Source organism: Equus caballus, chromosome 16 (genome assembly GCF_041296265.1).
Source record: "Equus caballus isolate H_3958 breed thoroughbred chromosome 16, TB-T2T, whole genome shotgun sequence".
Classification (NCBI taxonomy): domain Eukaryota; kingdom Metazoa; phylum Chordata; class Mammalia; order Perissodactyla; family Equidae; genus Equus; species Equus caballus.
In genome coordinates this window covers 47,550,111-47,574,400 of record NC_091699.1, presented here as the reverse complement: position 1 = coordinate 47,574,400, position 24,290 = coordinate 47,550,111, and the positions used below count along the sequence as shown (strand labels likewise).

At 51.4% G+C, this 24,290-nt stretch overlaps 2 protein-coding genes and 1 long non-coding RNA gene across 41 annotated transcripts in view; 2 read left to right on the top strand and 1 right to left on the bottom strand.

Annotated features, from left to right (window-relative positions):
- Positions 1-19,588, top strand: part of DOCK3 (dedicator of cytokinesis 3) — a 437,902-nt gene extending 418,314 nt beyond the window's left edge. For 8 of the 38 annotated variants that reach the window (XM_070237527.1, XM_023621223.2, XM_070237516.1 and 5 more), the window contains 8 exons: positions 2,348-2,469; positions 3,712-3,850; positions 4,387-4,534; positions 10,251-10,369; positions 10,913-11,000; positions 14,951-15,073; positions 15,628-15,710; positions 16,549-19,588. In XM_070237527.1, coding sequence (XP_070093628.1) covers positions 2,348-2,469; positions 3,712-3,850; positions 4,387-4,534; positions 10,251-10,369; positions 10,913-11,000; positions 14,951-15,073; positions 15,628-15,710; positions 16,549-17,058 — 1,332 coding nt within the window. In that variant the 3' untranslated portion in view covers positions 17,059-19,588. Of the gene's footprint in view, positions 1-2,347; positions 2,470-3,711; positions 3,851-4,386; positions 4,535-8,863; positions 10,370-10,912; positions 11,001-11,425; positions 14,308-14,950; positions 15,074-15,627; positions 15,711-16,548 lie in introns of those variants that run through there. The other 30 variants (XM_070237534.1, XM_070237528.1, XM_070237526.1 and 27 more) reach the window with 11 other exon arrangements.
- Positions 29-24,290, top strand: MANF (mesencephalic astrocyte derived neurotrophic factor). 2 transcript variants are annotated; one of them, NM_001197315.2, is given in 5 exon segments: positions 29-49; positions 20,702-20,794; positions 21,547-21,674; positions 22,448-22,589; positions 23,814-24,290. In NM_001197315.2, coding segments are annotated over 4 exon segments (540 nt in total). In that variant the 5' UTR covers positions 29-49; positions 20,702-20,709; the 3' UTR covers positions 23,999-24,290.
- Positions 8,216-20,427, bottom strand: LOC111768466 (uncharacterized). Its single transcript, XR_002800866.2, has 2 exons — positions 19,889-20,427; positions 8,216-8,647 (listed from the first exon to the last, which is right to left on the bottom strand). It is a non-coding gene; the product is annotated as an uncharacterized lncRNA (long non-coding RNA).

Here is a 24,290-nt window from a genome sequence, read left to right as displayed (position 1 = left end):
GCATCAAGCCACAGGATAGGTGGGAGAGGGAGAAGGAGAATGTGAAGGAAAAGCTGTCCCTACCACAGAGGGGCAGAAGGCAGAGGTGGGTACTCTATCCACGGGAAGGATGCCCAGAATCCCCTTATTCACTCCCTCACTAAGGAGAAGTCAGATTCAAGGGCAAAGAATGCTCTTTCAAGCCATTGTGCTGGTGAAGAGAGGTTTTCATATGAGGAAGAAAAGAGCTGAAGTATATGGCCCACAGATAGGGGTCTCTTTGGAGATATTTTTCATCCCAAGAACCTGCAGAGGTAAGGCATAGCCTGAGCCAGCCCTCTGCGTGCGCTCGCTCTCTCTTTCTCTCTCTCTCTCTCTCTCTCTCTCTCTCTCTCTCTCCTTTCCTTCTCTTTACCGTTATCCTTTTATCCTCTAGCTCTCTTCCTACCCTCCCTCCTTCTTCCTCCAATATGTCTGGTGAGCCAGGCTCACATCTGAGAAAGCCTAGGGCAGGCAGTACTTTCGTGCTCTTAGAGGAATCAGGAAGGTCCTGGGGCTGGCCCAGGCCCTGGAAGGTCTCCCTGACTCTGGCCTGGCTCTTAGGCCTCCAAAGCAAGATTTGGCCCAAGGACTCACACACACAAGCAGAAGCAAGACCTGTGTTCCAGGACTAGTTTCCCTTCGAGGGTCTTACAGGAAATACTGGCTGGCTGAGAATAGGGTTCAAGTTGTCTTGAGCCCCCTGTTCACATGCCCTTACCCCATTTTCAATCATGAGGTTGACTCCAGGTGTTTTCTAGAGAAACTTACCTGCTAAACAGGCTGGCTGCCAGATCTCAAGGGTTGTGAGTCCAGTTACCTGCTGCTCTCTTCTTATCACCCAGGACCACTAGGTAGAAGTGGCAGGAAGGCAAAGGAAGTAGAGCTGTTTGGTGTGGGGCAAGGCCATCATGGACAAGAAGCTCCCCTTCAGGGATGACCACTGGCCACAGATGCCGTGGGAGACTGGACTACTCAGACTTAGTGGGCCTAACCTGTTGGGGTCAACTTGCTTTGTTTTTGGATGCTGGAGGTTCTGGTTATCTCAGTCCCTCCAAGCCCCTAGAGTATGTCTCAGCCTGTTCCTGCACAAGTGTGAACAGCATGAAATGTAACAAGAGAAAAAGAAGCTTGTCTACTGTTTGAGAAATGGGCACATTTTCCAGAGGGAAGCCCATAGTACCTGAAATTTCTCCTTTCTGTAATGATTTCCCCAGGGTATTTAAAGGTGAAACATGCAGAGGAAGTCTTTTATGTTTTTCCCTTAAAATTAGGATGTACATTTAGTAAAGAACTTGGATAGTGTCACTGAATCTGAAGGGTATTCCATTACCTCTCTCTCTACTGTGTCTCCTGCCGGTGTGGCTGCTCTCTGCTGTGTACAAACTTCCCCATCCCAGCAAGTGACCCAGACAAGCTAGAGCCTGGCCGCTCAGGGGGTCTCTGCCATGCAGGCTATCAGGTCACTGCAGCAAAAAACACAAGATGCTTGCCCACGTTTGTCAGGGTCTCCAGGACGCACATGGAGGTGTCCTCTCCAGCTGTAGGAGCACATTTCATCCTTCTGCATGCTTTGGAAGAGGGAATGGAAAACCTGCTACTTCTTTAGGCCACCCTCAGAAACATCCCCAGTAGACTTAGGGTTCCCAGATTTTGAAGGACTTGAGGAAACCTGGACAGTTGTGCTTTGTTTCCTCAGAGTCGCAAATAGGGACACTAACCAATGTGCTGTCACCCAGGAGGGTTTGGGATCAAAAGTTTCTGCCAAGATGTGTATGTACTTAATGAGAATTTATTTATGCTAAAATAGAACTTACTGTTTTTCAGTTACTTACATCAGGATTTTGTGTCCTGTCTTCCATAGGCAGTGTCACAGACAACTCAACCCAGGTCACTAAGAGCTGGGCCATTTAGCAATCCAATAAAGCCCAACCCCAGTCCTTATGTAAGAGGTGCCCACTGACTAACAGCTAATAATCAGCTCTTTCTCTCCTGCCTCCCAGCTCTTGTTTTACTTGTTCTGCAGTGAAAGCCTGTTAACACACTCCTATGAACTCAGACCAACATCAGCCTTTTCCAGATGGGTTCTCTTAATGGGGTCAACCTAGGGCCTCACAGCCTCTAGTCTAGATTCCAGTGCGGTTAGGAGGGTATTTTAGTCATGAAGAGGTCATTGCCCAAAAGAAGTCAGCAGTTCAGGTTCAGCCAACAGTATACAATTCTTTTTTTTTTCTTTTACATTTCTACCACCAGTCTGCTCTTCCCTCTCACCCCTTAATTACTTATTTGTTCTTTACTCTCTGGTGAAGGGGTATTCATTTCTCAACAGGAGTTTCCAGGTTTGGACAAGCTAAGTCCTGCATGTTCAGGCACCAGCACCCCACGGGGAAATGTCCTAGCATCCCATAGCCCCATGAGTCCTGAGAGCATGAAGATGACCCACCGGCACAGGTACGGCCTTAGGACTGGGGAAGGTCCCCTCCACAGAGGTAAGTCTGAATGTCAAGGGTCAGAGCAAGGAAGTCTGAAATAGTGCTTATGTGTACTCACTCACATGCCCTCTTACCCAAGAACAGAGCAAACACTTACACAGTTCCTGACACAGGACCCATTCTCTGCATCCTGTCTGTCGCTATCCTGGGTAACAGGATAGTATACATGGTATTGTGGTATTGAGGAAGGGGCATTAGGGTAAGTAGAAGTTTGCTAGGCAGAAAACAGTTGGGATTAGGAGGGTGATGGAGCAAGATCCAGGCAAAGTGACTGACATGTGCAGATGCCTCAAGATCTGAACAAGCCAGCCTGGTTAGCACTACAAGTAGAACCAAGTGGTTGGAGTACAGGATTGAAGGGCATGGAAGGGGGCCAGGACCAACTCTGAATGGGCCTTGTTCATTCAGGCCTTTGGACTTGATCCCAAGGGGAATGAGGATCACCAGTCAGTTTTAAGGAAGAGAACAACATGGTGATGTGGATATCAAGGTGTGGCTGCTCTGAACTCAGGAGTCCTGGTCTGCCTGAGCTCAACCAAGGATACACAAAGCATCCAGGGTAGGAAGGTCAGGCCAGGGGAGAAGCCAGCGACAGGAGCCCCTCACTTGGCTTTGTTTTCCAGTGTGAGCTACAAGTCAGCACAGAGTGAGCACTTAGCAGAAGAGAAGGAATGAATGAATGAGGGGCTGCCGAATATTGATAGTTGGCAAGCTTCTGGCCACAGATGTGAAAGGAAGCCAACAGATGGTTCACAGTCAGCTCTTTTGATAGCTTCCCCATATGAGGAAGACACCCTTGATCTAGGAGCAGATCCCAGCAGGGGCTGGGTGCTGGCTCAGATTAATACCCCATAGGAAGGGGGATCAGGGATTCTTGACCCGATTCAGCATCTCTCTCTTATTCTTCTTAATTGAGAAACTGCTGATTGTCATCAGACTGAGTAGCCATAAACAATTTAAGTAGAGGCTATGCCAGTGTAGCATTGGCCTTCCCAGACCAGGGGCCCCTGAGCAGCAGGGTGGGGTTCAGGACTGCTCCAGGCCTCAGATGGATATGAACATTAGCTATGGAACCCTCAAAACCAGTGGTGACTGAGGCTGGGAATGACTGTTTTGGCCACCCCCTTCTATAGTCCCCTCACCTAGCATGGTTTCTTGGCTCCAGGCCTGACTCTTCCCTATTTCCCACTCTTGTTCACAGCCCCATGAACTTGATGGGGACAGGCCGCCATTCATCATCCTCTCTCTCATCACACGCGTCTAGTGAAGCTGGAAATGTGGTGATGCTCGGTGACAGCAACATGGGCGAGGCTCCCGAGGACCTGTACCACCACATGCAGGTACCAGAGCTGTCTAAAGAGAATGGGCCAGGGTCCTGTACCTGGAGGACTCACCTCTCTACTGGCTAGTCTGATTTGAGGGCTGGCAACTCTGCCTAGTTCCCTAGTTCCTGAATTCAGAACATCCAGAGCTAACAAAACTGCCTACCCTCCACACCATCCCATATCACGGTTCCCAGGCCTTATTTCCCAAGAAAGAAATCCAACTTCAGTCCTGGCTGCTGTTAGAGATCTCGTAGGAAAGATCCTCTGCAAATTGCCCTCCTGCCTGGCATTCCTGATGGCTGAGTCCTGCTTGCTCCATGGGCACCATCACTAGAGCCAACCCAACAGCTCTGCTCCATGGGTGGTGTGGGTGACCCTTCGTGGTGTGGGTGACCCTTCGTGCTGTCCATCAGCCTGGCTTCCATCAGGTCCCAGGGTACAGCATCAGATACTGGGTCTAGGCACCTCATGGCATGAAGATGCCAACTCTGGGCCAGTCCTACAGTCTGGCCATTCAGACCTCTATCCTGCTGATTTTTCTCCCTTTACAGCTCGCGTATCCCAATCCCAGGTACCAGGGCTCAGTCACCAACGTCTCTGTTCTGTCCTCGTCCCAGGCAAGCCCTTCTTCCTCCAGCCTGAGTTCCACTCACTCAGCACCATCCCAGATGATTACCTCTGCCCCTTCCAGTGCCCGAGGTAAGGATGGCAGGGCACTGCTTACAGAATGGAGAGGAGAGGGAAGCCTCATGAGGGCTCACTCCTCCTCCTCTCCTCTGTGGCTGTGTCTTTGAAAGTGGTCCTGTGACTGAGAGAATGTTCATCTGTGCTTTCAGCACTAAGGACCCAGGGTTCCTACCTCTAACTCTCTCTCTGGCTGGCTTCAGACCCTGCTCTGAGCATTGGCGGCAGCTGTGCTGCCTCTGAGGTCACCAGCCAATGCATCTCTACCTCAGTTAAGGGGACACACAGCTTAGGAGCTCAGTTCTTTTCCATTGAAGTGTGTGAAGAATAAAGATCAAAGTTAAGGCAAAAGTGAGTCTTGTCTTGAGGAATCAAGCATGATGACAAAGTATGAAAATTAAATTTGATGGCTAAAATTAAAATGGAAAATGTTATTCTAAAACAGTAATAATAACCAGAAACACTTTCTTCAGGTGGGAATGGCTTAATCAAGAGAGATGGCTCTATAAAAAGCTATTTACTTTGCCAATTATTGCTTGATTTCTTATTCAATTGGATAAATATTGTTCTCTCAGAGCCAGCATCTTTTTCACATTCTGATCCTTGATCCTACATTAAAATTTGATTCTCTCTCCTTTTAGGTAGGATCATTGCAGTAGGATGGAAATTAGCTGTGGTAACTAAGATCTAGTGCTTCCCAGGGTTGGCTATGCAGGATAGTAACAGGAGAAAGTGGTCTGAGCTTGCCAGCCAGTCACTGGCTGTTGCTTCCAGGCTTCAGAGGGATAAAATCTCTTTGTTCTTCTTATTCTGAAGACAAAGAAATAGCACACGTTTATGACATGGAGAGTCATTAAGGAAAAAAATCTCTTCAAAGCACACAAACCTCTAAGGCCCACAGTTGAAGTGATAGAGAGAACAGGGGCAAAGTGATGGAGAGATGCAGTGGCCAACCAGGAAAAGCTTCAGGAGACAGCAGAGTGGGATAAGGTTGCAACAGGTGCAGCCACAGACTCACCCGAAGCATCCAGCCCAACCCCTCATTTGCTGTGGGGGAAACAAGACCAGTGAGAGGGGCTTAAGGTTATCCAACCAGTTTGTGACCAAGCTGAATTTGGAGTACAAGTCTTTACACCCTCCAGCCCTCAATCTGATGCCCATTCCACTTTCATAGTTGCCTTCCTAACATGGATTATAACACTCAGAAAAGGGGAGCCAGCGTTTGGAAGCAGGCATTTTTAGTGTTAAAGAAGACAAATGAACCAACAAAGGGGCACTTGTTGAAGATCAGTCCATATGTGAAGGCTGCAAACATAAAGAAGGAACAGTGATTTGTGTTATAAAGAAGGCACATTGAAAAATGGCTTTGGAGATAAAAAGGAAGGAAACCCTGAGAAGTTAGCCACAAATACTGTAGTGGAGGTCAGCATTTGCAGTGTTTTAACACTGAACAGAGGTATAGAAACCCAGATTTTGTAATCTAATCTGTTGTGTGGGTATTTTCTAACTTGAACAACTCTCTAAGATATACTCAGCCATATCTAAGACTTTATCTGGGTGTTCTTGCTGAAGACAGATCTCTGATCCATGATTGTTGATAAAAAACAGAAGGCCGCAAAGAGTGGACATTTTAACTCAATTCCACTCTGACATTGTTCAGATACTTCCTCTAGGCTGTGCCTGGTACTCAGTGCCCTGGACAGAATGCCATCCGGGACCTCATAGGCTTGTTGTTACCTTCCAGCTAACCATTTACTGATCTCTGTTCACTCATCAAGCTTTTGCAAGTGCTCAGTGAGGAATCTGCGTGGCTCTTGCATCATCAGAGTTGAATAGAGAGATATTATTTTCTCCTCATTTGGAAGTAATCCCTCTTTATTTCAAATGGCTTGGTTATCTATGGCTGCATAACAACCCCCCTGAAAACGTAGTAGCTTAAAACAACAATTTATTATCGTCTCTCATGGTTCTGTGGGTTAACAGGGCTCATTGAGCGATTCTCACTTGCATTCTCTCATGAGCGTGTAGTCATATGTCACCTGGGGCTGGGATCATCTGATGGCTCAACTAGGCTAGACATCCAAGATGGCTCACTCACATGGCTGGCAGTTGATTGTGGCTATCAGCCAGGAGCTCAGCTTGGGCTATCAGCCTGAGTCCCTACATATGGCCTTTCCATGTGGCTTGGGCTTCTCACAGCATGCAGCTGATTTTCCCCAAAGCAAGTATTCCAAGAGACTCAGGCAGAAGCTGCAAGGCTACTTTTTACACAGTCTTGGAAGTCCCAGAATGTCCCTTTTGCCACATTCTCTTAGCTGGTCAAGTCACTAAGGCCAACTCAGATACCAGGGTGGGGAACGAGACTCCACCTGATGATGTGAGGAGTGGCATGTGTGTTTTGGGAGGGAAGGCATTGATGGTCACCGTCTCTGGAGACAAGCTATCGCAAGGGCCAAACTCCAGGTTATCATATATCGAGAGGCCAGTAGAAGCCCCTTCCCTTCCCACAGTAGACATTAAGTCCACCAGTGGCCTTCCTCACCATGCTCATTAACACTCTCTGCTGTGGTCCCTGTTGCTTTGGAAACCTTCAAGATGAATGGGCTGCAAGGCATGTTAAGTAAACAAAATGGTGAAATAGAACTGGAAAGAAAGCATGGAATGGTGATAAGGGCAGAGGCAGTTAAGAAAGAGCAGGAAGTCACTTCTAGGCTACAACATCCATGCAGGCCCATCTGGAGAAAACTGTGAGCCCAGCATATATCAGGCACAGTCTTAGGCCCTGTGAGAGAAGATAGAAGAATGTGACCCAGCATCACAGAGGAAGACTGATATTTTCAGATAAATGTGGTAGATGCAGTAGTAGATGCACTGGGCACAAAGAAGGAAAGGAGCAGTCCACTCTGTTTGGGGTTTATGTCTGGTGTTACAGGTGAGGGGAAGGCTTTCATGGAGAAGGTGTTCTGGAGGGTTCTTTGCATTTGAGTCACTTCCCCCCCTCCCAGGAGTGGTCATGACACCAGTGGCCTCCCTCACCATGCCCATTGAAGCTCTCAGCTGTGGTCCCTGTTACTTTGGAAACCTTCAAGATAAACGGTTGGCAAGGCACAGTCTTAAACTCTTGTATGTTGGCAGCTCCCTCTGGTGGTCAAAAGACTGATCCGGGCCAGGAAACACAGGGATTGTGATTGATCCTCCTAGAATAACAGTCATCTGAGATTTGGTGGCTCTGGGGTTTACCAGACTACAACTCAAGTAGTTCAGAAGTCCTGTGACACAAAAGCTCTTGTGGTTGGTGAAGTGTTTTCATGAAAAGTAGTCATCATTCTCTCCAACCATGGGATTGGCTGCCCAGGGCAGAGGGCAGTGGAAGGGAAGTGAGATGGTAGAGTTGGAAAATTCACAATCCCTTTGTTATAGCACCAGAGGGCCTTCTGTGACAGACGCACATCCTCAGCAGAGCCCCTGGGGCCTGCAAGTTGCTGTCCCTCCATCCTAGCCCCCAAATATGTATCAGGATATTGGGTACACAGATCTGAGGTTGGCCTAGTGAGCCCGGCTGTGAGCTTCGTGAGGTCAGGGACTATGGCCAACCTAAGCAAGGCAGTATACCATGTTCCAACTGCGTGCCTGGTATGGAACGGGTATTAGATATGAGTTTGATGTAACTGAGTTTGTGTAAAGGTGCTGTATCTCTTTCTTTTTTTGTTTCTTTTTTTAAAAGATTTTATTTTTCCTTTTTCTCCTCAAAGCCCCCCGGTACATAGTTGTATATTTTTAGTTGTGGGTCCTTCTAGTTGTGGCATGTGGGATGCTGCCTCAGCATGGCCTGATGAGCGGTGCCATGTCCACACCCAGGATCTGAACCGGTGAAACGCTGGGCTGCCAAAGCAGAGCACAGGAACTTAACCACTCGGCCACAGGGCTGGCCCCGATGTATCTCTTTCTTTGCCTGTTTCTGTGCATGCTAAGTGGAGGATATCCCGGTCCAGAGCTGTGACTTGCAGGGCTCAGGGAACATTTGGAGTTTCTTGCTGGGAAGGCACTATAGAAATCAGTTGGATTAGGAGCTCTTTTCTTTTTTTCTTTATACAGTCATTCTCTTGATGTTCCCTGAGAGCAAAAGTTCTAAAAGAAAACATTGAAATCTGTAAAGAAAATTACCATAGTAGCAATTCAAACCTAGTTTTTCAAAAAAGCATACTTTACTCATTCCCTTATGAATGAAGGATATTTTTATGACTAGGTCTTAAAAAGACCTTAAAGCCAGCCCTGAGGTTCTGCAAACAGGATCGCTTAGACCAGCTGTAGAAGAAGTTTACATAAATAATAATTGCATTACAGGTTTTTATTATACTGACTTCTTCAAAGTATTTAAGCCTCATCTTCTTGGACTACAATGAGTACCAGAGGAATCTCTCAAGGACTCCTGGGCAAGCTGGCTGCAGAATATCTTTTTAGTTGTGCTCTGATAGAGCCTGCACTGCACAGTCAAAGGAAGACCCCAGAGACCCTGGGTTTCAGGGCCACAGAGCCTCCGGAGCTGCAAGTTCACCTCTCAGATGGAGCCCAGCCTCACTAAGAGCACGCCACAGAGAGAGGTTTCAACCACTTGAGCCAGCGAGAGGCTGCCAGTGGACAAATAGGGGGCACTAGGGTTTAGGTAACCCTTGCATGAGGGGTCCAGAAGACCCCACTAGTTTTTCATGCACAATCTGGTGTCTGGCACAATGACTAGTGCCCATTTGGAGTGCGTTCCAAATTATCCATTCCCAGCGAAAGCCAGTAAGTTATTCTCACTCCTTCTGTGGAAGGTCCCCTCAAGGACCATGGATTGACAGGTTCCTGGGCCTATAGCTATGGTTTACTTTGATGGGGACTGGGCCATACCATATGTGGCGTGGTCTGGCCTCCATAACAGCTTCTTAGACCAGAGGAAGTCACCGCAGAGGCCTCACAAGAGAAGAATATGAACCAAGTCAACTCAAGAGCCTGGGTTAAAGACCCAGAACTCCCAGACTAGTGCCATGACCCCCGAGTTTACTGAAGGGCAAGTCTCAGAGTGAGAAACCCTGTAGAGCCACCTATATGCAGGGCCCTAGGCCCCCAGCCTCTCTAGCTCTAGGGCTACAGTAGGATGGCCAGGAAGACAGAGGCCAGGTTCTGGGGGCCTGGAATCTGGGAGGGAGAAACCTCTGGGAAAAGGTGGTATGGGGCCAACTGAGAACAAGGCCAGTGGTGTCTGGAGAAGGTAAGTGTGTAGAGACAAAGTGTCAAGTAAGAACTGTGCTGCTATGTTATCTGAGTGTTTCTGTTTCTGTGATGGCTTCTTTGCAAGCTGGTCTGTGCCCATGCCTGGGCCTCCTGAGAGAGCCCAGCATCCAGGCCATACCCATCTCCCAATAGTGCTGGGTGCAGGGGGCCGCTAGAGCCTGGTTCCACTCCTCAACTCTCCTCATGATCTGCCTCTGAGCATGGTGAGGGGACTCTGTCAGTGGGTGTGCATCACCCCAGTCTGCAGTATGTCTGCCTTGGCTGGGACACCAGGTGCAGCCCCCACAACCATCTAACCACCAGGCTCTGCTTCATTCCTCCTGTGCTTGCCAAGCTCATCCTCACCCCAACTGCAAGGGAACACCTAACCTGGCTCCCTGGCCCCGAGGATGCTTGCCCGTTGGGCTCTCCATCTGTGGCTTGTCATCTGTGCGTGATTGTTCTCACTTGGTTACAGGCTCTCCCTCTCTGCCAGATAAGTACCGCCACGCCCGGGAAATGATGTTGCTGCTGCCCACACACCGGGACCGCCCAAGCAGTGCCATGTATCCAGCAGCCATCCTGGAGAATGGTCAGGTAGTACACCCAGCCTACTGGCTGCCCTCTGCTGCAAGTGTGTTGGCCTAGACTTCCCTCATTGCATTTGCTAGGCTTTCTGCATTGTCTTACATCCCTCTCTCATTCTGCCATAAGACCCTCAGAAGGCTGCTGAGTTCCCAGATGGGGACTGCACTGAATCTGAGGACCAGCAATCCAGACAGAGTACAGTTGTGGGTAGAATGGCAGCAGAGTTGGAAGCACATTGCCTGTGTGGCTCTCTGTCCTTCTGGTCAGCCTCCTGGACTCTGCATCCCTAAACAGTCTGGCAAAGGAAATTAGTTCTTTCCTGTCCTGAGAAAGCAGTGCTGGGCATGGGTCTGGAGGATGGCCTTCTTGGACCATCTGGACAGTCTTCCTACAGCTGGCCTGAAGTTCTCAACACATCTCACGCATGAGCCGTACCGCTGCTTTGAGTTCCCCATCTGATCTTGGAATGTCCTGCCTCCTGTAGCCCACAACACTGCCCCCAAGGTGTAACTGGTTGTTTTAACCCTCTTTGATGTTTTCTCCTTTCCTCAGCTGCCAAATTTCCAGCGGGCCCTGTTCCAGCAAGTGGTCGGAGCCTGCAAACCCTGCAGTGATCCCAATCTGTCTGTGGCTGAAAAAGGTATTGTTCCCCTTCCCTGGCAGCCTTCCCCCATGTCTGTCCCCATCCTGAGCATCTGACCCTTGTCCCTGGGCACCAGCTAGCCAAGGCTGAGCCATACTCCAATACCTAGGCCTGTCTATCTGTCCAGAGTCCTGACCAATTCCTATGCTCACTGCTAAACCCACATCTGGCTTGATGCCGAGGTTTGGATCCTGTTAGTTTGGATCCTAGTTTGTATCTCTCCCTCCCAGGACCCACCCTCAGAGAGGCCCCAGCTGCCACCTGCCCCGAGCCCACCTTTATGAAAACTCAGGCTGCTATGTGCAAACCGTGGGCAACTACTCCCCTGGGATCCTCCCAACCAGCCCCAGAATTCAGCAGGCCCTGTGGCCCCTTTGGTCTTTGTCAACTTGAGCCCTCAGGGACCTCTCCTTGTTGTTCAGAACAGGTCTGCTGCCCAGCAAGCCCCAAGAAGAATGGGAAGGACAGGCCATGGCAAAGTGAATTTCCCAGAGACGGTCCTCTCCAAGGGAAGTCCTGGGTACCCCTAAGGGAGTCCAGTCCTCCTCTATTCACTCTGGCCAGCAGCTGCTTTGAGTCCATCTTATACATTGCCAGCCCATCCAACTATACCATGAGACTGGGCAATCCTTAGAACAGAGGCTGTTTGGATAGTGGAGTTTACCCTATGTTCTGCTCCAACAAGCTGATGGAAGAACCAGGCTCAGACCCAAAGACCCAGACATGGAGACCTGAGTTAATTTTAACACAGAGCAATACCTATATGGGACTATGCTAAACCTATCTGCCACACCAGAACCTGGTCCCGTATCATTCCCTCTCCTTGTAGGTTCCTCTCGCCTCTCTTCCATCTGTTGGAGTTTAGGGTACACTCAGTCCCCAACAATGCGACCTGTTCCCATAAGAACATATGGGAACTGCCCACCAAGGGCATGGGAACCTGCTCCCATGTTCCCATACCAACATGTCCCTCCAAGCTGTTGTCATTGCATCTCCTCACTAAGTGCTGTGTGCTGTCCCCACTGTCACTGTTCCTCCCTTGCTCATTACAGAGGACGTGTCTCTGTATCCTCTTTACGAGACCAAATACTGAGTGCATGACCTCAGTGCCTAGTCGGCATTGGTGCCGGGTGCTCAACCACAAAGGGCATGGAAATTCTGACTGAAGATGCTTTCCTAGCCTCAAGATTGCACATCCCAAAAACATGTGGCTTACCTGGACCCCCCTGCACCTGTGCCCCCAAACAAAGTGCCCTTTTAGCCTCAAGGGCCAGAATCATCCGTGGCTTTTCTTCACCTGAGATGTGGAGCAATCTGAAAACCAGCCAAGAGCACAGACAGGCTCAGAGCTCCAGTGGGTGCTGGTGACCAGACCAGGACCCTAAGCCAACTGGACACAGAAGAGCCTCAGGCCACAGACCACGTTGCAGCAAGAAGCTGGACACGCACCCCCAGGTGTCGAAGGAAAGACAGTTGTCTCAGAACAGAAGCTGAGCCCAGAGCAAGCATGTCCACACGACAAGGCCAGTGCTTTAGTGGGCAGCAAATTAGACATTTACATAGTGGGAACACATAGGCCAGAGTAATAACTCCCTAAGTCTCTACCTGGATCCTTCAGGACAGGAACTGTACATACTTGTCACCATTCTCTTGTTATCAGGATCCTGAGTTCCACAAGGACTCTACTTCTTATTTGCAAGTATCTTTCTTTGCCAGGCAGTGATTCCTAGACCAGGCAAGCCTGCCCTCAGGGCTATGGGCTATGCACTAGGGACCTCAGGCCAGTGCTGGGCCATTGTAAACAGAGAGAGAGAAATGGCCAGAACACAGTGGGGATTGCCCCTCTTCTCCTAGAATAAGTCACTCTATCTTATATTTTCCCTTAGCCCCAATGCACTTGTGCTGCATTGCAAAGGTCCACCAGCCACACTGCTCACAAACATCAGGCTGTGGGGCGAGCTTGATGATTTCTGGTTCACATGGAGTGGCTCAGGCAGGCACCCTCTGTAAACCAGTGCAGCCTTGTCAGCTTTCTTCCACCATAGCCTTCCTGCCTGCAAGTTCCTTTGGTCCCTTGTGGGTAAACTTTTGCAGCCCCACAATTCTTCTAGGGCCTAAATGTGCAGGTGAGATCTTGAGCTGTCAGAACCCCTTTGGGGAAGCTGCCCAAACCTACCTCCTAGCTTCTTATTCCCTGAAATTTGGTGGCTTTTTATGGAGATGGACCTTTTCTTTTTGGAGAGGGGAAGCTTCAGTGCTGAGGACCAGGCAGCTCATGCCACATCTTGAGGAAAGCCTGCATGAGAGTGGACCTGTCCTGATCTTGGGGTGGCTCAGGCTCTCTGAGGAGGCCTTCTGTTGGAATCCACCTGATGCTTATCAGATTCAGAATTCTTTCCTCACTTCAGATGACAGCTGAGTGCCTGCCCACCCAATCACTGCTACACCCTCCCTCCTGTCACCAGCCATCAACCATCCCATGAGACTGAGCAATCTTCCTTAGAATTGAGACTGTTTAGATAGTGGAGTTCTACCATATTTTCTGCTGCAAGCCCACGCCAGTTCCTGACCAATGAGGAGGAAGAGGATGGACGTCACATCTTCGTCACCTGGACCATGTGGGGCCCAGCCCCTCCTGGCCACATCCTCCTCAAAGGCTAGACTCCAGCTTCTCCCCTTCCAGAGCCTCTCAGGTCCCATTAGGCCCTGGCATTCCCCACTCAGTACCTGGAGCAGAAAGAACCCAAACCCCAGCCTTCTCAGGCTCTCTTTAACTATGACTGCCTCGGAATACGGCTAGGCCCCTGGATTGTGAGCTGCTTCCCTGCTGCTGACAGCCCAAAAAGGAGTTTTGCTTGCCTAGTTCATCAGAGAAAGGGCGTATTTCTTCTTGGTGGTATTTGTTCTCCAGGAGGAGTTGGCCAACAGGATTCACATGTCCCCTGCTGCTCCTGCAGTGGCACCCTCATATCCCAAAGTCCAGCCATTCTTCCTCTCCTGTCCCCTCCTGCAAAGTAGCTTACCCCAGCTTTGGCCAAGGGGCCAGTATTCTGGCACTGGACTCTTTCCTTAGCATAGGTGGACACTCCATGTTCCCCTTTGTCCAGGACCCCCTCTACCCTGCATCCATGATATGTGAATCCTAGGAACTGGGCCTCTCTACATGCCCAAAAGCACCCATGGGCTTCACAGCCCTGCCTCCTCTTGGGAAGTAGCAGGTCCAGCTGGACCTGGACCACAACATCTGGGCTTTATACTCTTTTCTCCAGTGGGCAAAGCGAATAAGAGTCCTCACCTAGAAAAACCCCCTGTGTATCCCAAACCCAGCCAGTGGGCACAGAAGAAATGGAAATAGGCGAAGATTGTATGTTACCACAGGCCCTTTGTCAGGGCAGCTTCTGCCCATTCCCTGGCCATGCACCAGCTCTAGGAGGCAGTCTCTGCCTCCTGCCCATCCTGCTCTCTGCTTTTCCCATTGGGCTGGGGCAGTAGGAGGGCCCTGACTCTTGACTTTGGTGAAAACCTCTGTGGCCTGTGCTCTCTCTGTATTCTCAGTCTCATCAACCTGTTCCACTCTCCTCTTTTCACCTCTTCTGTTCTCTTCTCCTCCTGGCAAATTCTGGAGGCTGCAGATGTTTACTCCTTGCTGCACTTTGTCAGCTTGCCTCATCCTGAGTACTCTTCAACATCAGTTCACTCTGTTGCCATCCTCTTAAGCGGCTTCTATCCCTGGCCACTCTCCACTGTGGGTCACAGTGTCTTGCTTAGCCAATGTTTTTCTGTCCTACAGGCTGGCATGCCACCCCCACATGTTCTGGGTACATAGTGCACACCTGGAGAAGCCATATGCTATGGAGAAGCATATGGAGAAGCCCATAGAATGGGCTTCTCCCAGAGGGTGGCTCAAGAAGTAACCTCCCTTCATGCCATCTGTTTCCACCCTTCAGCGGTGCCAGCAGCCCCCAGCAGCTGGAGCCTGGATAGCGGAGCCCGAGAGGCCCAGCCCTTCCTGTCTGCCCACACGGGGTGCATCCTGGCCCCCCCAGTGCCTCCCCGAAGCCTGCTGCATGGTAAGAAGACCTCCAGCGGGTCCCCCAGATAGTCCCTGGTCTCAGACTCTGCTCAGGGGCAAGGGCAGCAGCCCTCAAGGCTGAGAAGATGGGCCATTCTCTGGGCTGACTCAGTGAAGGAAAATACATCCCAGCCACAGAAAGGATCCTGCTGGGCTTTGGGGTCAGTGAGGTTTCTGAGTACAGCAGGTAAACTCAGTGAGGCCCTCCCAACCAGGGAGGCTGAAGACAACAGAACTGACTGTGCCAAGCCCAATACTCATCAGCCTGTCATCGCCCAGCAGCGGGCTAGAGAGCCACCACTGCCTGTGACCTGTTGTTCCATGGGCTCTGATGCACTCAACTTTCTTGACCTTCTGTGTGGCGTAGGTGTCTTTTACTCCAGCAGCCTATGTTTTGGAGAACTTTGATGAAGAGAGGTTTTTCTGTGGCCTTCAATGCTGAGAGGTCCCCAGGAGACTCTTCCCACACCTGCCCAGTTGGCTCAGCAAAATGTGCTGGCATGCAGCCCAAGAGTGGCCCCAGCTTAGGCTCTGGTTCTGTTCCCTTTGCAGGTCATTACTCCTTACACTTTGACGCCTTCCACCACCCCTTGGGTGACACCCCCCCGGCCCTCCCTGCCCGGACCCTGCGCAAGGTAATGTACTGAAGTGACACCCCAACAAGCTGTGAGATGAGCCATCTTGTCTGCTCTGGAATCACCCCTGGGGTCTACAGAAAGAACCTGAGCCCTCCCCTGTTCCTCTGTCCCTGAGAGCCAAGCCAAGCAGAAGCTGGGGGTGGCCAGAACCTCACTTGGGATGCAGATGACCAATGTGTCCTGCAACAAATGCAATGGGGACAGGGAGGTCAGAGGGTCCTGGAGACAACAACACACAGCACCTGGAGTGTGTAGGCAATAAGCAGTGGGAAGCCGGGGGACTCTGCCAACGCCATGAGGTATCAACACACCACAGTTCAAGAGGTAAAGATACAGTCCTGTGGTCCAGTATAGAGCATTTTAAACTAGAGTCCAGTCAAGTACGAAGTATCAGGCACCAAAGCTTAAATAATGAAAAACTTATTAATTCTTCTGCAAATTGGAAAAGACTGACTCTATCACAGATTTTAGCAGCAAAATGCACTCATCTGGCCCATGGCCCACTAGCGTACTTTCTGGCCTGACGACCCAGCCCTTCTGTCAGTACCCTAGAGCCACATCCAACAGCCTGGGACCTGGTTCCAGGGGGCATAAATGCCCAGCAGCCAGGGCAGGGCCATTTATTGGCCCATAGAAATGCAGGTGATTCTGGGGCTCCACTGGCTTGCTGGGGACCGCAGGAAGGTAAGGGGCTGCTGCTGAATAAACAAGAACCATGCGGTTGATGAGAGTTAAAGTTCATTAATAAGCAGAATCCTGGTCTTCTCTTTGCATGGTGGGCCAGTCAGCCTATCTGGAGAGAAAGATTCTAACATGCCTACCCTTTCTTTTGCAGTCTCCCCTCCATCCTATCCCAGCCTCCCCCACGAGCCCCCAGTCGGGCCTGGACGGCAGTAACTCTACACTGTCCGGCAGTGCTAGCAGTGGTGTGTCCTCCCTGAGCGAGAGTAACTTTGGGCATTCCTCGGAGGCCCCACCTCGCACCGACACCATGGACTCCATGCCAAGCCAGGCCTGGAACGCTGATGAAGATCTTGAGCCACCCTACCTCCCTGTCCACTACAGCCTCTCTGAGTCTGCCGTCCTTGACTCCATCAAGGCCCAGCCGTGTCGAAGCCACTCAGCCCCAGGATGCGTCATCCCTCAGGACCCTATGGACCCACCTGCGCTGCCACCCAAGCCCTACCATCCCCGCCTGCCGGCCCTGGAGCACGACGAGGGTGTGCTGCTGCGGGAAGAGGCCGAGAGGCCTCGGGGCCTGCACCGCAAGGCCTCACTGCCTCCTGGGAGCGTCAAGGAAGAGCAGGCCCGCATGGCCTGGGAACATGGCCGAGGAGAACAGTGAGGGGCAGAGAGGCGGCTGGGATGCCGCCCTCGGTGAGCAGCTTGCCCAACTACTCCAGGTCTGAAATCCAAGTCCCCCCCCAGGGAGCCAGAAGAGGCCTGGCACTCAGGAGAGAACCACCCCGAGTCTACGTTCTACTGCCGTGAACTCATGTGTTGCCGTGTCCAGAGGCCTCAGCAGCATGAAGGGTTGTGGCTTCTTTTTATTTCATTTTCTACCTATTTCTATGAGTTTTCTTTCTTTCGTGCAGTAGATGCTTTCTTCCTCCTGCAGTTCCAGACCACGTGGAGCTATATGGAGATATTGCACAGACAGAATTGCTTTGCAGCTCTGCAGGGCCTGGGGGTAGGAGCCCAAGCCCTGCCTCCAGGGTAGAGATGCACAGAAGAATGGAAATTGCACTAGGGACCTCTTCCTTTGCTATGTGGACAAGAGCTCATGGTTGTATTCAGGGATTGCAAGGCCCATGTGGACTACATGTCACAGGTGGACAAGGGGACTACGAGCCTTTTTGCACAAATGCCCACCTGCCCACTCTTCCATCCAGGTGTGTGCAACTGAGGGGATGGCTGGGCCAACCTGCCAGCTCAAGCATGTGACCTGGCCTAGCTGCACGCCCAGGGCACACTGCCAGGCTTCCATGGGCCAGCCCTGCCTCCTACTCTACCTTGGATTTTTCCCTCCATCACTTTTATTTCTGACCATTTGCTCCCCCACTCTCAATACACCTCACGTCCTGCAGGAGCCTCCTTGGCAAATGGATCTGCAAAGGTTATCTCCCATCCTGTGGGGTTTGAGTGAGGGTGTAGAGCCAGAGGGACTACCTTAACCACCTTTTCCCCAGGGCCCAGGAGGCTATGTGTTGAGAGATGAGCTGGTATAGGAGTGAGGCTGGGGTGTGGCAGGGGCCAGAAATCCTCTGAGCTTTCAGAAGTGGCCAGAATGCCTGTCATGCAGCTCCTGAATCAGGGATTTTCAGCACTACCTCCGAGCAGTGGGGTTGGCTGCCCAGCCAGGCTACCAAGCCCTGAGGACTTGTGGTCAGGGTCAGCAAGCTCCTGGGTAAAGAGAGTAAGGAGTTTCTCCTTTTGGAAGCAGAGAGCCACACCAGTTGAATTATCCTTTCCAAGTGGCCAAGTGCAGAGGCCCCTCTCCAGGCCTGTGGGACCACCACTCAGGGTTCAGGGCAGGCAGGAGGGCAGTTTCTCCAGCTTCCCCAGTCTGTTGGGCAGAGCGCAGTGGTGTCTTTATAGGAAACTTTTTCAGATCAGGGCACTGATTTTCCTCTTGGTTTATTATTTGGGAGAACAGAGTGGGGTAGTAATGGTCTTTTACCAGGGTGCTTCTAGGTTACTTTAAAAAAAGTCTACAAAATATTTTTTTCTTCCATTTGCGTGAGTTCATAATTTTGATGGTCACAAGACTGGCTTCTCCTTGTTGAGCTGGTATGTTCTCCCCTAGTTCCTCTTCTGCTGGCCTGTCTGAGCTCCACGGCCAGGCCCTGGGACCTGATCCCCCAGCCCTTTCCCACACCCCCCTTTCCAAACAGACAAGGCCATGGTCAAGGTGTTTTTCTCTTGAAAAGAAATGCCAGCTTGTTTAACAGGAATGCCAGCAAGTGACCAATTAGGGAAGATGGAGGACCACATTACTTTCAGGGCATCTGGGGGCATTTATCACTAGTATTTGGGGGTCATTTCTATACTGTAATGTTGACTCCAGGCAGAGTGGATCAGTCTTGGCAGCACCAGCCTCGGAGGACAGGCCTGGACTATCTGGTATTCACAAGTGTCAGAGGGTCTGGGGCTAGCTTTGGATTTGATTGTTAGGTAGAAGGGCACATTTAGATTTTAGGGCACTTCTGAACCTCAAGCCCTGGACAAGGCAGTCATCACATAAGAACATCTCCCTTCTCCACCTGGTGGCTCTGGAGGGTAGGGAGGGGAGTGTAGGTTCCTCTGGCCTTGCTTTAAGCAAGGTGAGCCAGGTTCATTTTCCCTACCTAGATGAAAAAGACATCCTCCAAATCCCTTTTGTTGGAGAATCAGCCAGTCTGAGGGGAAGTGGGAGGCCAGAGATAAGAGTCCTCTGAAAAGATGGTGAAATACTGATTTTCATTCTTTCAAGCTTATTTGTAAATACCTATTTGAATGCTGTGTATTTGTACAGGAATTTGAGCAAAAAATGTATAGAGTGTGATGTCCAATTGGTATTCAGCCCTATAAATGTGTTTTTAACCTCTGGCATTCTGTGCTTATTTAAAATAAGAAAACTTCTAACCATTTCTTTTGTGTATTTATGTTTTAAAAAAAAGTGATTTAAAAATGATCTTACCTGTACCAGAAAGCAAAGTTAAAAAAATTTGTACTAGTGTCCCAAGAGGTATTTTACTGTATATATTGTGCTAGCATGTTCTAAATCCAACAAATAATGTGAATTTTAGATGTAAATATCTGCCACTTGATTTTTCCCACTTTCCCCACTCCTTTGACTGCTGTGATGTGAATTAAAGATGAATACTTGACACTGATCCACTGAATTCACTGAATGGGAACAGCACAGGTGCCCCTCTCCAACCCTGGTCGCTGGGCTCCAAGCCCTTTTAGCCCCATAGAAATCTTTTCTACACTGAGCCCAGCCAGCCTTTCCCACGTTCTACCTTCCGGGACAGGAAGCTAAGCCTTGCACTTGAAAGGAAGGCAGCCAAAGGCCCCGAGCGCTCAGCTGGGAGGCAGGAGGCGGCGGGCCAGCCAACTCGGCGAGGCTTCCGGAGCTTGTGAGGAAATGTGGGACTCTTCCAAGAGTAGGGGAAAAACCTAAACCCCCTTACCTCCCCACTGCGAGGCGGGACGGCTCTGATCCCACAGCCACGGCACCTAGCCCGGGCGCTTCCCTGGGTCTAGGAGGGCAGCACGGACGTGAGCCCTTCCGGTGGGAGGTCCTCCAGCCCAGAGCCTGCAGGTCTCCTCCCGTGCCAGACGAGCTCCTGTCAGCCGGGGTTCAAGCGGGTGGGCGCCTGAGCTGATGGGAAAGTCCGGGCCGGGTCAGCAAGCCTCGCAGACGCTCCTCCAGGGCTGGTTCCCCCCGCCCACGTAATCGTTTAAAAAAAGAAAAAGGAGAGAAACCTCTCCGGAGCTTTGCCTGCGGCCGGCCGCCCACCCTGCCGGCCCTGTTGGGTCGCGGCTGGCCCCAGCACCCCTCACCCTTCCGGGGCGGGGCCCTGGGCGGGGTTTTGCGGACAGGTGTGGGGCCCGCAACGGCGGACACGCGGGACAATTCAACATGCGCGGGCAGCGTCGCAATACCACTCCAGCCCGCGGCGCCCGGCCACGGCCAAAGCTGCTGCCCCTACCCAAGATGGCGGGCCTTACCGCTTCCGCCGCCTCAGCTGCCGCTTCCTGCGGCCGGCCCTGGTTCAATCCGCGGCCGACAACTGTCTAGGGCCCGGGGCGGTGACGCCACCAGCCAATGGGGGAGGGCAGCGTGGAGCCGGCCGTCTGGGCTCTGGGGCGCGTGGACCAATGAGGGTGCGGCGTGTGGGAGGGTGCGGGGCTCTCCCGCCAATGGGGCGCTACGGCGCGCGGCCGGGGCCTGGAGGCAACGCAGCGCGGCGGGCGCGGTTCAGTCGGGCGGCGGCGGCGGCGGTGGAGGATGTGGGCCACGCACGGGCTGGCGGTGGCGGTGGCGTTGAGCGTGCTGCCGGGCAGTCGGTCGCTGCGACCCGGCGACTGCGAAGGTGCGGTGGGGCCGGGGTCCGCGCGCTGTGGTTGGCGTGGCGGCGGCGCTGAGCCCAACCAAGCCCGGAGCGGCCGAGAGGCCGGGGCTGGAGCGGGCGGGGGCGGCGGCTGTCCCCCGCGGGGTCCGTCCGATGAGGGCCAGAGGCCGGGCCCAGAAGACGTTTCCTGGGCCTAGAAAACATTGGTCCGACGAGGAAAAGTCGGGACTAGGTGATGCTGAAAACTTGGCCGGAAATTGAGATAACGCCGGAGTTTTTGTCCCTTCCCATCACTGGGCAGAGGCTCTCGGGAGCGGCCCTGGCCCGGGTCGGCAATCCTGAGGGCCGGCCGTGGGCACCGCTACGGGTCTGGTCGGGTTGCGAAGCCGCACGTCGGGGTTCGATGTTATATTTGGAAATGGGCAGCATTTGGATCGTTTTTCTCTTTGGCCTCCAGTTTGTCTCTTTATGAGGTCACAGTGAGTCCATCTCAAGGACACGTGTTCAGTCTTGGCTGAAACTTTATGGAAGGAGCAGGGAGGGGTTTGTGGGTCATTGGGTGATGCTCGTTCCCCGCATGCCCTGGGTGTACCAGGGAACCACAGCAACCTGGAGCTAGGTTCTGTCCACCTCTGGGCACCTGAGAAAAACCGGTGATGGAAAAACTCACCTCTCTCTGTGTCTCCTATTATATTTGCTGACGGAGTTCCCTCCTGGTGGATTGGGGTGCAACTTGGTGATTGCTGAGCATCTTCCTTCCCTTTCTTTTCCAGTGTGTATTTCCTACCTGGGAAGGTTTTACCAGGACCTCAAAAACAGAGATGTCACATTCTCACCAGCTTCTGTTGAAAAAGAACTTACAAAGTTCTGCCGTGAAGCAAGAGGCAAAGAGAATCGGTTGGTGAGTAGCTGGTGACCCTCCCCAGCTGGCCTTGGTCCCTGTATAAAAAGTACTGCCCTCTTGTCTATTCAGGAGGCCAGCTGTCTGTCAGTGAACTAATGTGGGACTAAAGTGCTTTCATATATTCTGCAGTTGTGATGTCTTTCATTCTGTTAGTATTGATTAAGCACATACTGTGTGCTGGGCACTGGGAGTATTAGGAGAGAGAAATGACAGTCGGACAGACAAAAGATGCAGTGGGATGGGTGACACGAAAAAATGGACCCAGATGGTATGGTAGAGAGGGCAGGTGCTGATTTAGACAGAGTAGTCAAGAATTTCTCTGAGGAAGGGCCATCATTGTGGTGGGGAAAGAGTCCCAGGCAGAGGGAACAGCCGGTGTGAGTGCCCAGGGCCAGAATGAGTTTGGCATGTGTGAGGACAGACGAAGATAAGTGTGCACAGAGCAGTCCAGGGCTCAACTGCGGACAAGAACCCTAATGAAATGGTGGCTTTTGTAGCTTTAATTTCCTGGCAGTCTCTGGTTTGTCTGTCTCTGTTTAAAGGTTTGAACCCTGGTGACTCTCAAACTCATCTTGTAGCTGTCAGCTCTGGGACTAAGCATGTATTAAGAGCCCAGGGTTTACACTGATTGAATCTGATGGCCAGTACAGGCAGGGCATGGAAAAACGAGGCCCTGGCAGAGAAGGAAGATGTTTTGAGATGTCAGTATGTTTGGGAGGAGATGGCTCGCGAGTGGAACCTCCTGAAGCCACTGTCCTTTCTTGCTGCAGTGCTACTACATTGGGGCCACAGATGATGCAGCCACCAAGATCATCAATGAGGTGTCAAAGCCCCTGGCCCACCACATCCCTGTGGAGAAGATCTGTGAGAAGCTCAAGAAGAAGGACAGCCAGATCTGTGAGCTAAAGTATGGTGCGTGTGGCCAGGCCTTATTTAACACACATTGTGCCCCCTCTGTGCTCAGGCATTATGGCATTTACTTTCCAGCTGAGAGAGGCAGGGGATAAACTAAAGCCGTCAGGAGTGAGTTATATAGCATGGTAGATAGTGCTAAAAAGGGGCAGGAGGGGGAGCCGGAGCACAGATCTGGCACCATGGTGGGTAGAGGTCAAAATAGGCCTCAAACTTTGAAGGAGGAAGGAGATTAGCCAAGAGGACATTTAATGGAAAAGCATTCCAGGCAGAGGAAGTAGGCAGTGCAAAGGCAGCCAGGGGCGTGACAGCTGGGCAGGCAGGTCACAGAGGGCCTTGCAGATTGGTGAAGATTTGGCTTTTAGTCTGAGTGAAGTTGGGAACGTTAGTTTTTGAGCAGAGAATGGATGTGGTCTGACTTGGGTTTAACACTCTTGTCCTGGCTGCAAGCTCTCAAGGCCCAGCAATCTTTATTATTTTGAAAAGAAATGCTGTGTCCAGACAGGCAAGCTTGAGAGTTTTGGGCACTGCAGCATCTCTCTGGCTGAATAGGTCTCTAGTGGAAAAAATAGTCCAGGTCTTCAGAAGGAGTCAGGGCCAGAAATAGTTGTCCTCTTCTGTAAAATGTAAACAGCACCAACATATTTTATTGTGACTTGAGTGTCCAGGAGCCTGCGCTCCCCCACTTGTGTCAAGGATGCCCGGGCTTCTGAGAGTGATCCTGGGACAGGTACAGTTGGCTCGAGGTCTCTCTAGTCACAACTGGTTATGGAGAGTAAGCTCCTGGCTCAAGGGCCTGACCAGGACCTGTGTTGGGAAATTGGGGCTAGGGGTCTGTCTGCTGTGTCACCCTGGAGTTGTCATTCTACAGTCACTTGACCTCTACTGTGACTATTTTAAGAGGCACTTGAGGGAGTAGGAGCTACATTCCTCTTGTAAGGTTCCTTGCGGCCTTCATCCCTGTCGACACTGCGTATCTCTGGTGGACACCGCCAGCATGAGACCCACCCCCCTGGTGAAGGTTCCTGGGCCAGTTCCCCGTATTGGGGGCAGTGGACACTAACACACCTAGGTGTGTCTGGATGTGTCTCTCCCCCCGTACGACCACTAGGGCTGCTTGTTTTAAGGGGTGATGTGGCTGTGCAGGGGTGATCCAACCTGGGACTGTTGGGGGTCCATGGCCGCTCCCACCCAGCTCTTTGCTCTCCCTTTTCTCTCCTCCAGACAAGCAGATCGACCTGAGCACAGTGGACCTGAAGAAGCTCCGAGTTAAAGAGCTAAAGAAGATCCTGGATGACTGGGGGGAGACGTGCAAAGGCTGTGCAGAGAAGTCTGACTACATCCGGAAGATTAATGAACTGATGCCTAAATACGCCCCTAAGGCAGCCAGTTCCCGGACTGATTTGTAGTCTGCCTGACCCCTGCTGCACCTGAGGGAAAAAACAGTTCATCTGGGTCTTCCCCAAACAGCCATTTTGTAATTTATTTTTTAGGCCGGCTCCTGACAATGTCAGGTGTGAAGCCTGGAGCTTTCCTGATGATGCTGGCTCCACAGCGCCCCCGTGGGGGGATTCACTTCGTTCTGTTGCTGGTTTACTCTAGGACTTCAAAGTGTGTCTGGGATTTTTTTATTAAAGGAAGAAAATTTCTAGCTGTCCTTGGAGAATTAAAGTGAATACTCAAACAGGGTTTTACCTCTGA

Coding starts and splice junctions, on each gene's coding strand:
- MANF (XM_005600483.4), top strand. CDS start 20,710: ATGTGGGCCACGCACGGGCTGGCGGTGGCGGTGGCGTTGAGCGTGCTG. Junction 21,675..22,447: donor GAGGCAAAGAGAATCGGTTG/GTGAGTAGCTGG, acceptor TTCTTGCTGCAG/TGCTACTACATTGGGGCCAC. Junction 22,590..23,813: donor GATCTGTGAGCTAAAGTATG/GTGCGTGTGGCC, acceptor TCTCTCCTCCAG/ACAAGCAGATCGACCTGAGC.